The 12,218-nt window shown below is 44.8% G+C and overlaps 1 protein-coding gene across 4 annotated transcripts in view; it reads right to left on the bottom strand.

Moving 5' to 3' along the window:
• epb41l2 (erythrocyte membrane protein band 4.1 like 2) overlaps positions 1–12,218 on the bottom strand; it is a 43,565-nt gene that overhangs the window by 17,048 nt on the left and 14,299 nt on the right. For all 4 annotated transcript variants that reach the window (XM_079180845.1, XM_079180848.1, XM_079180847.1 and 1 more), the window contains exons 5-14: positions 9,094–9,198; positions 8,867–8,909; positions 5,708–5,783; positions 4,536–4,632; positions 4,284–4,408; positions 3,989–4,076; positions 2,370–2,522; positions 2,101–2,198; positions 1,384–1,556; positions 352–428 (exon numbers count right to left, since the gene is read on the bottom strand). In XM_079180845.1, coding sequence (XP_079036971.1) covers positions 352–428; positions 1,384–1,556; positions 2,101–2,198; positions 2,370–2,522; positions 3,989–4,076; positions 4,284–4,408; positions 4,536–4,632; positions 5,708–5,783; positions 8,867–8,909; positions 9,094–9,198 — 1,035 coding nt within the window. The remainder of the gene's footprint in view (positions 1–351; positions 429–1,383; positions 1,557–2,100; positions 2,199–2,369; positions 2,523–3,988; positions 4,077–4,283; positions 4,409–4,535; positions 4,633–5,707; positions 5,784–8,866; positions 8,910–9,093; positions 9,199–12,218) is intronic.

Genomic DNA, 12,218 nt, shown 5'->3' with positions numbered 1-12,218 from the left:
CCTTCCACGTCTGTTGCCAATTCCAACACAAGTGTGAGCTCCAGACCAAAAGTGATGCTTGTATACACACTAGGACGAGCCAAAAACGTCACAGCTAGAAACATGTTGATTTTTCCGTCAACCAACGAGCATGATGTGTCTCTTTGATACACCAACGCGTAAACAGTTCCTGTGGGACAATATGGCCGCTCAGCAATAATATAATAACAACAAAGAAACAAAAAGACTAGCTGTCTAAGTAATATATACAGTATATATGAATTGTGTTCTTTCCATCTTGTTTTCTCTTTCTGATCACACATATTGCATGTCTTTACACACTCAAACACACACACACACACTCACACACACCTTAGAGTCAGAGTGGAGGTCCAGGTGGGACTCACGGCCGTTCTCAGATGTAGCTTCAGTTATGCTGATCCTTGGTGCTGAGAAATGAGAAACACAGACAAAATAAAATTACAAAAAAATAAACAGTCTGTAATTAAACACACAATGAAAGTGTAATTCTTCCACCTGCAGATTGATACTGGATTTACTTTCTCCAGCCTCCGTCCACAGCAGTACATTGCCGCGCTCCTGTGTCTGCACTCTGTGCCTTTACAATCTGGAAGTGTGTCGACCGCCATCTACTGCAGGTAATACACCGGCGATGGACGAGTACCTCATACTAATAAGAATCCAAACTATCCTCTAATAAAAGGTCGTTGGCTTGCAGTGGAATAATATATGTCCAGCAGGGGGCATTGCACACATGTGAAACAGCAGTGCACAGCTGCATGAAGCAGGGTCTGTAACCCAGAAAACCACAAACAAACGGTGTGTGCTGTTTTACACGAAACGATATGCATTTGATGTGATAATGACTTATTTAAACTATTAATTAGCAATCTTTAGAATCAGGAAATAAGAAGATATTAGCCATCTCCCTCTCTGCAATGACCTGAGAGCGACTCTATGTTCTGTATCTACATGCCGAGTTTCTTTCATTGTGGAGGACTTTTTTTCTTCCTACATACACATGACATTCTTTCTTTCCATCCCTTTCTCTGTCTCTCACCGTGTGACAGGAAACACATGCTGTAGCTATTTCCTGTATCTGGTCGGTCACTCGCGTTTCACACACACACACACACACACACACACACACACACACACACACACACACACACACACACACACACACACACACACACACACACACACACACACACACACACGTAAACCCTCCACCCACGACCCCACTTCCATCTGCCCCTCATTCCTTCCATTCCTCATTGTGTCCGTCGTTCCATTCAGTAAACATTGGCTAAAGTGAAGATGGAACGCACATCTCTCTGTGTGTCTTTGTGAGAAAAGTGTGTGTGTGTGTGTGTGTGTTACCTCCATCCAGACTGCGGCTGATACGTTTGGATGAGGTGCGTTCAAAGTTGGGCGCCGGTCGGTCTATGAGGGAGCTGGCCGTGCGGGTCTGGGCCTGGGTTCGCCCGCTGTAACGGAACTTGGAGCCCAGAGTCAAGAAGCGGGCCTTGGTGGGTTGTTCTGGTACCGTTAACCTACGTGACAAGAGACCGAGATGGAGGGAGGGAGAGGGGGGACAGATGTTGAAAAAAAAGGGGAGAGGAATGGGAATCTTTAAAACTTTTTACTTTGGCAATATCATTTAACGGTCACATCTATATGCACTTGTGCAAGAGAGACAAAAAAAGTTTCCAGGCAGCTCTTCCCTCAACAGGATATTGAAGCTTATTCCTCTCTTCTCTCACACACACACACACACACACACACACACACACACACACACACACACACACACACACACGGCGAATACAAACGCAACAATGACAAGCACCTGGTTTATCTTTTGTGTGTATGTGTTTCCCCGGGCCCCATACTGGTTAAACAACCACAATATACACTCTCTCTCTCTCTCTCTCTCTCTGAACTCTTTGAGCCTTTTGTCGAGCACGATAAAGCACACATTCCTCCATTGAACGTTACTTAACAAGCTGCATCAGATCCCCCTAAACTCCAGACTGGAAATCTCTGAAATCCAGGAGCGAACGCTGGACTTGTTTGCTTCATAGTGTGCATGTCTACCTAAAGAAACTGTGATTCTCCACACAGACTTTCCACAGCCTCTTGGCAGACCGGTGGTTCTGGAGTTTGAATCCCACCGTGCTCTCGAACTGCTCCGTCTGTCAAAGAAACACATAAACAGCAAAGATTAAGGACACGTTATCCATATACGTCCAGTTATGTTACGAGTACTCTGTTATGTCACCGCGACGGAGAATAACTTCAAGTGCTGCATTCTGTTGCGTAGGGCTGAGTAAATCTCTGTATTTACAGTGTGTCTGGGTACATACCTCTCCCGGTCTGATCTTAATGTAGAAGTTGTTCCTCTTGTACGAAATCTTGAGGATTTTGGGCCAAGCAAAGCGGTTTATCCGGAGCCTGTCTTTGTAAACCAGGAGCCCGTTGGCGCACACACCTAGCATGATGTCCACGCCCTCAGAGTCCTGCGATAGTCAAACGTGTAAAAGAAAATAAATAAATATATTGACGTTAAATCATTAATCTCTGGAAAATATCTGCATTTGCTGCCGGTTTTTCTTAATCCGATCATAATGTACATCAATTGATTTTTAAAGTAGTCTGCTTAAGGTCAACAAAAACTCAATCACCACACACACACACACACACTTTCAGTCCAACTCTAACATGGTTAGCTGACAGACTAACTCACTGACAAAGCTTTTAAGTCCAAGGCCATCTGGAAATGGTAAGGGAGGTATTGATTACGCTGGTGAATTTACACAGGAGCAGTCTGTAGGGCTAATGGAGGATGCACTATGTTGATAATGGACAGTTTGACTGGGACACGCAAACATGTCACATGGCCTCGACATGCTACCGGCGGCTCATCGATCTCTCTCGCTCCCGGTCGACAAACATTTTAGCACTTTGGCTCGGACGCACAGACGGAGCGGATGCAGTAGTGGAAAAATGTACGACTTTGCTTTTTTTTGTGTGGTTTCTACGAGTAAACAAGGAATCTTCAGTGTTTGATGACGAGATAAACATAAACTCCGTCAGCATGCACAATAGTACCAGGACCCTGAGACTGAAGCTGCTCGATGGAGCAATCCCTAATTTAATTATTCACACCTGTGCTTTTCCTACTGTGACACATCAAAATATCATATTCATATTTCACCAGAAGGGTTCAAATGTTATTTCTAGTAAACATAGAATGGTGCGATTGGGATAATTCAGTACGTCTGACAGTATTTGAAAGGGTTCCTTTGAAAGGGTTCATGAAACTTGCACGACAAATTAATGGCACAGGACAGAAATAGATCTGCCGCTTGAATTCCCACAACTTTAGTATGCCAGATAAAAATAAATAAAAAAAGATTTGCAACATTTGAAACGCTCGCTCTGCTTCTCCCTCTGTGTTGCAAACAAGTGGAGCATGGCCTTAAAGGGGACTCTGTCCCCATCTCACTCTAACCTGGTCTCTGACTGTCGGCCATGTCTTTGTCTTCTCTGTATCCTCAATCTCACAGATCCTCTCCGTCTATTTTCAGCTCTCTCTCTCTCTCTCTCTCTCTCTCTCTCTCTCTCTCTCTCTCTCTCTCTCTCTCTCTCTCTCTCTCTCTCTCTCTCTCTCTCTCTCTCTCTCTCTCTCTCTCTCTCTCTCTCTCTCTCTCTCCCCATTTTTACTGCCCGTCTTTCACAAAGACACAAAAATACTCATGATGACCTGCTATCCCAGTGAGAGAGACTGGCTGTTGCCATGGCAACGGCCTCCCCGAGTGTTTGTACAGCTGACACACACACACACACACACACATGCAGACACACTCTTTCCACATCAAATTGTGCAAATCCCCTGATGTTAGCAACAAATGAGAGGAGAGGAGGAGGAAGAGGAGAGGAGGTGAGGAGAAGAAGAGGAGAGGATTTATTCATTTATTCATACCTTTGCATGGTGCAAGTCCACCCCGTACATGGACAGTTTCTTGGCATTTTCTAGAAACTGGACGTCGGCCTGTGCTGGTGTCATTCCCCTAAACACCCACAAAAGGCAAATTACTAAAAGCGCCCTCAGATTGGAACAGTATAGTGGCATAAATCCAAAATGTCTGAATTATACAGTATATGAAAGACACTTTACACTTCACGTGAACATATCTAAAGCCATTCATGACAAGGAAAAGACATATACACTTGTTGTTCCCAACTACTTTTGACTAAATGACCCCCCTCCCTCTGACCTGTGAGACTTGTGGAGTTCGAGAATCTTCTCCTCCATCTCTTTGTTCTGATTGGGCGCAAAGGTCAGCTGACCGACGTTGTCCAGAGGCCGAGGCTGGTCGGGTTCATGGTCACCAATTTCTGCCTGTAAACCAAAAAAGAGACCACAAACACCGATGCATGAAACGGAGACGAGTGAGCGGGAAAAGCCACGTGTGGAAACTGCACACTTGCGCGTGAGCAGCAGACCTACGGCGCACAACCACACGTACCTGCAACGTGTACGAGCCCAGCAGAGCGTGAGTGACAAATGAGCAAGGCAGTCGTCCGGAAGCCACGTCTTCACGGAGCTGCAGACACAACAGGTACCTACAAGAGAGAGACAAGGGGAAACAGGTTGGGCTTTAGTTGAAACTAAAGTTTAGTTGGGCTCTACTCACAACAACAATAACCGAAACCCGTTCTAAGCCTTTCTTTGAACTGAAACCGGCTCCATTGTTCGTGATAATAATAAAGCGATCCAAGCAGACGAATTTCCTCCTGCGAGGCCTGAGCAGAGGGTCAGCTGGGGCGGATTAGACGTCTTTGTTGGCGCTGTATTTGTTGAACAGTTTTCTTAGTGTGCTTGTTGGGATGACCTTCTCCTCACCGCGACATCCCAAAGTCAGATGCATAACGTGTGTGTGTGTGTGTGTGTGTGTCGTCCAGTGTTTGTGTGGATTAACGACGGTGTAACGTGTCCCCTGCTGTAAATCTTTGTGGAAGAATTCATTATGTGAATGGAGGTTCTGTGTGAAATGACTAATTCAGACACCTCAGAGGGCTGACCGCTGAAAAAATGTCATTGAAAGTCACTTTGGTGGGACTTGATGACATGGAGGCTTAAGCCCCAGTCATCCAGTTACTGGGCTTCTCTTCACTGCCCCAGCACAATAACGGATTTCACCGTGTTAATATTACACAACGAAAACATTTTTAAAAACCTTTTTTAAATGAAAGGCATTACTTTCCATTTATATATGAAATCCGGGTATTTCTATTGAAACTTAACAAAAGAGGAATGGGCAAATAAAGGACACACCTGTAGTGTTGAAGGATAAATAGTTACTGGAGACCCACAATGCACGTCAGTTGGCACTTTACTACGTGAGTGTATGCGCGTTAGTGAGCGTGTCCTCGATTAGCCTTTAGCTACAACCCTCCGAGAAGCTGTTCGCCCCATTAGACATACACTCCAACTTAAATGCTTGCCCGTGTGTGCGTGTGTGCATGCATACGTACAAGTTTAAATGAATCAACACTGTGCACAAAGCCAACCTGTGTCTGTTTGTTTTGTATTGTAGGCCTTAGACATCAGAGTGAAATGGCCATTAAAACACAATTAATGTAGGTTTAAGTCAACATTGGTACATCTCTAGCGTGTGGTGTGTGTGTGTGTGCGTACCGGGTAATGTCTTCAGTGAGCAGTGAGGGATCAGGAGGGTAGAACTTGACGTTGAACACAAACTGCCCGTTGTTATCTGGAGAAAGAGAGATTATTGTTCAGAGTGATTTACAGCACAATCAAATTTCACATGCTTTATGATCAGGGTTGTTTTTATTTTGCAATTCCATCCGTCCCTCTACCCATCTTACCCATCTGTGTGTGTGTGTGTGTGTGTGTGTGTGTGTGTGTGTGTGTGTGTGTGTGTGTGTGTGTGTGTGTGTGTGTGTGTGTGTGTGTGTGTCAGACAAAGAGAGAAGTGGCTGTGAGTGAGCGCAACTAATGCAGAACAGATTTTAGACCGTACTAAGCCTGGTACATCGCACGCACACACACAAACACACAAACACACAAACACAGCAGCAGATCTGGTATTGCGTAACCTCACTCTGGCTTCATCAAATACCAAACGGTAATCTTTTTTCATCAGCATCAGAAAACAAAGACACGCAACATCACCATAATATCTTCATCGTTTAGTCATAATGTGGTTTCCTTTTGGATTTCCTACCAATCTCCATTTGGCTCCAATTTCCTCTTCTCATCCCTGCAGGAGGCCACCGCTCCCTGCCTGCCACCTACTCTATCGCCGCCCTTTCTGTACTGCTCGGCGCCACAACACACGCATGTACACACGCATGTACACACGCATGTACACACGCATGTACACACTCACTCAATATAAGATGGAGATCACGTCATCTGGAAATTTCCATCCGGTAAAAGCTGACATCACATCGAGACCGTTTCCCCCTCCAAGGTTGCACACAGGTCGGCGTTTATACAGTCGCACGTGTGTGCGCACACACACACACACACACACACACACACACACACACACACACACACACACACACACACACACACACACACACACACACACACACACACACACACACACACACACACACACACACACACACACACACACACACACACAGCTGCATCCCAGAGCAGGAAGACTGGTGGACACTTTGAAATGAGATGACGAAGCTCAGATCTCTCACTGTGATTTAACGTGACGGGAAATATGAGAAAGATGCAACACGTGAGGTGAAAACTAAATATCCTGCCTATATGTTGTTGTTGATCTTCTTTCCACAGATTCCATTTTTGGTCGCTCGACGTACAGAAATAGACGTGCAGACAGACATGTTTGCTAGCATGTCAATGAGTGCGTGTTGGGGGCACCTTGGCCGCACTAAGTGCTTTGGGAGTCTCTCGTGACCCCTTCATCTCTCTACATGACCACCCATCAATACACCCCATGACGCGTACAATGTACACACACCGATACATATGCACATCACATCCCTCACCTCTCTAAGTCCACTTCTCTTCTTAGCATGCAACAATTCACCTGTCTTTCCCACCCAGCCTTTTTTTTTGCATATTCCTTTAAAAAGGTTATTTTTTTATTGAAGACATAAATAAAAATGTAGACTTTGCCCTTATGATCCTATACTTTAGCATAGGCAGCTGCTGTTTGCTGGCTGCAGGTGCACCATGACAGTGCTCTTGGCAGTGTCTGCACAGTGAGACATCCAACACCATAAAGGTTAGTTTGCTTCTGTTGCTGCTGTTAAACATTAACAACAGCCACACGCACCGGAGAGGTTTAGTGCCTGGACTAGATCCAGACCCCGTCAGTCTCTCTGCTCGGCTTCCAGCCTGACGAAATCTTGCTCTCGTTATCGACATCTCAGAAGCGGCTCATTAAAGTGTGGCTGGTCGGATTCTTTTGTGCTCCTTTTTTACAACGGCTTCGACTGCATACATATTGGCTTTCCAACTTCCCTCTATGCTCATCGTCCACTTTATTCTGATCAGATTTAGATGTTCTTCTCCTCTATTTTTAAAGCCACGATGATACCACGGACACAAAGCGCAGACACACCCACACAGCTTCGGTTCACAATGAGCTGCTTTGTGGGCAGGAGTCTAGACTGAACCTTCACACCCACAAAACTAAACAACAACCTCAAGGAAGTCTGTAGAGCAAAAACGATAAGTCTTATGAGTCAATGTTTGTCTGAGTCATCGTCTTACAGGTGACTGCACCAGCTCTGTGGACTTTTAGTGACAGACTTTTAGTACGTGGTGACGGCCGGGCGAAGGCTGATAGTAGTTTAGAGCAGAACGGTGTCAAACCTGTCATTTGTGTGGTGCTATGTCTGTAGTTTTTTGGCTGTGAGTTAAAGCCCGTTTGGACTTATAATGTGAGAAAGAAGCAGCAAAAGAATATAAGTGAAGCTTTTCCTGAAGAGAAGACTCGTTCTCTAGTCGGCTGGAGTTATTGGCATATTCTTCAAAAATCCTTCGGAAAATAATGATGTAGGACAACAACCAGTTCATCCACAAATAGCTCAACTTCTCATTAAAAACAATGAGAAGTTGTGACAAACAGGAGAAACTGAAAACTGAAATACTTTTCATTAGCCATGTGTTTAATTCACACAAGGGAATAAAAAAAGCATCTGGTTATTTCATAGACGCTGTATCGTGACATATGAAATGACCTTAATCGCAATAGAAGATTTAGGCCATATCGCTCGGCCCTAATCTTAATTCTAACAAGATCCTGTTTGTCACTGCACTCTGTACCGATGTCAAACATGCGTATCATGGACGCAGTCACACACACACGGAGGATCCCTTTTTAATTGTTACAGACGTGTATTCAAAGAAGAAACAAAGCATTAACTACGCCCGGCTGCTCCACACACTTGATAGCCGTCCGTCAACAAAAGATGAGATGCCTCGCCTCGCCCCGCTTTTATAAATCAACAACCGCTAATAAAGAGATCGATAAATAATGAAGCAGAGGGATCATACTTTGGTAACTTCTTCCACGCTGCCAGCTCTGGCAAGACTGCTGTCGTTTGGTTTCAAATGTCTGTGGTGTTTGTCTGACTTTGTTGTGATGCCGTTTGTTTTTCCTTTAATATAAGGAAACCTGAACGCTTCTATTAATTCAGGATTCATATTTAATTCATTGCCTTTTTGGCTGAGAATTTGGGGCCTCTGTATTGTGTGAAACAAGTTGTTGCAGGCAGAGGGAGACGGGGATGGATGGAAAATGAAAGGAAGCAAAAGTGTGATTTGAAAAATAAAACTTACTGCGTATCTGTCTCTTGATTTCCTTAGTGGGATCCAACCAACACTGGAGAGAGCGAGCGAGAGGTAGTGAGACACAGAGCAAGAAGAAGGTTAAGCTCTAGCATGAAACAGTGTCACAAGACACTATACAGACGTCCATGTCTGCAGTTTCTACATGTGTACACTACTGACTTATTATTACAGTACATACTCACAGTGTGAGTGAGTGTGTGTGTTTGAATGCATACCGTCTGTTCATGGCTGTCCGTGTATGAGAGTCCAAAGTAGTCTTTCTCCATCAGGTTGAGGTGCTCACACACCTTAAAGAACAGGAACTGGCCCTTGGCACGTTTCTGCAGCGAGAGAGAGATCCAAACACAAAGGTTAGAGTTTGTGCATTACTGTACATTCTGTAATTTTCCAGTTGAAATGTAATTTTCAAGCATGAGAAATCGCGGCAATATGTATGGTATGGTAATAATGTTCCGGTTCAATCTTCCCTATCAATGCATCTCTGTTTCATTACATCAGTCCCATTATTCTCCCCGTCCCTCCATCTGGGTCCTGGCAACGCATTCCTTCATAGGCCCGATGGGGGCCTGAGCCATAAAAGTCCTCCACACTCAACTATGACAATGACATTTAGCACACATCCATTCATGCGGTGCATGAGCGTGCAAGCACACACACACACACACACACACACACACACACACACACACACACACACACACAGGCGCCCTTTAAAACAGACAGAAGGTCAGACAGAGAGCGGGTGGAAAAGATGTGAAATAATGTAATAATGTTCATTTCTTTTCAGTTAGCCAGCACAGCTTCAGTCTAACGCTGTGCAGACACACACACACACACACACACACACACACACACACACACACACACACACACACACACACACACACACTCACACACACACAGAGTGGCCTCACAGACTGAGTTACAGACAGGGCAGGGAGCGTGGTGAAAGTGGAAGGAACGAGGATGAAAGAGTGCATTTTTCTTCCCGTCCTGGGACAGCTGAAAACATCTGCGGTATTTTCCTACACTCGGTCAAAAGACATGCGCCACATTCACACACTCACAGTACAGCTGCATTCTGAACGCCCAGAGAATGTGACCTTTCAGGGTGTCTGTGTCTGGGCCGGCGTGCCTCTGAGCAAGGCACTACCGTAAGAAGTACTGTCACACAGTAGCATGGTTCACCACGTCAGGACTATTTACGTATTGCAGAGTTAACCGTTGATCCACTCTGGACCTTTTCTAGGGCCACAGCTTTGGTCCAAGTTTACTTCCTGTCAGCTACTGCATCAACAAACAATGGAACAGGAAATGCAAACGGACCAAATTAGAATTTTGAGGTTTGCATCCACAGGTTGCATCCCCGGCATCAGAAATGACTGTAAAACATCAACGAGTACGTAAATGTTCCAATTACAAAGTTGAGATGAATTGAATCATATAAATGTAATCATGAAGAAGAGTGAAACCATATAATGACCATATGAGGGCTCGAGAGATGAATTACTAGTAAACACACAAGCCAGTAAATGCACTGTTGCTCCATGCATCTAACCCCAAAGCAACTGTGCCCGATGTATGCAAAACACTACTTGACTCATGCCTGAAATCCGAATGAAATCCTATGAAGCGGTACTTAAACCGTGCGACACTAAAATCCTGCTGAAACCAATACTAATGAAATTCTTAGAAACAGCATTAGGACCATGTGACACTAAGACTCTCCTTTGAAACTAGGCGTTAAAGATTTCCACGCGAGGCTTAACGGTAAATAACATATGCAGAGCGTTATTACTCCGGGATAAATTTGATGTCACCCGTTTAATAAATAGGACGTGATAGAAGGATAGACGTGAAGAGTAGAAACTGGAGTGTGTGTGTGTATGTGTGTGTGTGTGTGTGTTGGAGGCCTGCTGGGCAAAACAGAAAATGTAATCTCTGGAATGCATTGTGCATCTCTCCCTCTCGCGACCTAACTATGCCATGTGTGGAGGGAGGGATAGATGGATATGGATGTGTGTGTGTGTGTGTGTGTGTGTGTGTGTGTGTGTGTGTGTGTGTGTGTGTGTGTACTTCAGGACAATAGCAGTTAGTCGCACTATCAGCGTTTTCTGTTGCGAGACAAAGCAGCTACTGTTCAAACCACCGTAGACACTCACAGGCGCGCTGTTGGGCGTTGGCATACTGTAGATGAGGGGAGAAGGGTTTCGCCGTGATAAAGTTGCCGGTTGAAAACCCCCCAAAACCAAATGGGAAACCCTGGATCCGGGCATGTAACTGTAAACCGCTCAAGTGGACCTGGACAGCGATGTGAGGCAGTGTGGGAATGTGAAGAGGGGTATTGTTAAAAGAAGAAGTGCATGTAACCATAACTGTGGTAATAATGAGAAAAACACATGTTGACGCACCATTGGATAAAAAGCAACGGTGCAGAGACATTTCTGTTCAAATTATTTATTCTTATCTCCAAATTTCTAGTTAAGTAAATACCAAATGTATACCAACACTTGAGGGTTATAGGGAGCTACAAGAGAATGACTTTTAATCACTATTGGTAATAAATAGAGTCTGTCACAGCAGCATGGACAACATGTGACGTTGTGAGGACCTGTGTGAATAAGTTTGACTGTGTTTAGAAGGCTCTCGGACACGTGCATGTTAGGGAGTAGCAGATGCAGAAAACTAATCTGGTGGGACCCCAATAATCTCCCAGGTTGCTGTGTGTGTGCGCGCGTGTGTGTGTAAATCCCCCCCCTTCCATCTGCAAGTCATTCCTCTTTTGGTCCATCTGTGCACTTATTAAATATTGTTTAAAGTGATTCTGGAATGCCATTTTTCTGTGTCTGTGTGTGTGTGTGTGTGTGTGTGTGTGTGTGTGTCTCATGGTCACCAGACAAGCCCCTGTAGCGTGCTCTGCATTTATCCCCTTAACCCCGCCCCAAACAATGAGAGCTGTTGCTTCTGCCATAACTGCACTTTGAGTCAGAAAGTTAAATACCCCATGCTCATACGCTCGCTCACACACGCACACGCACACGTGCACATACATCTGATCCTATTAGCAATTACATCATTGACACAATGGCACTCACGTGTGGCCTACATGACCAGCAAGAGAACATAAGACGGACAATGCGTCTGTCTAAATGAAGCCTCCCTCTTTCTAAAAGACGACGACTTGCTGATTCTGCCGTTAACATGTCTGCCGTGTGTCAGCGTCAATTCAGCCACAACACACTGGTTTGATCCCATGTGATCAGAACAGACCTAACCTCCGTCCACTCATTTTTTCTCATCCAAACTGATGGTAAGGAAATGTGCTTTTAAGTATTTACAG

The sequence above is a fragment of the Pholis gunnellus genome (assembly GCF_910591455.1).
Source record: "Pholis gunnellus genome assembly, chromosome: 19".
Lineage (NCBI taxonomy): Eukaryota > Metazoa > Chordata > Actinopteri > Perciformes > Pholidae > Pholis > Pholis gunnellus.
The sequence above is the reverse complement of the archived record's forward strand: the minus strand, read 5'-3'. Positions and strand labels throughout refer to the sequence as shown.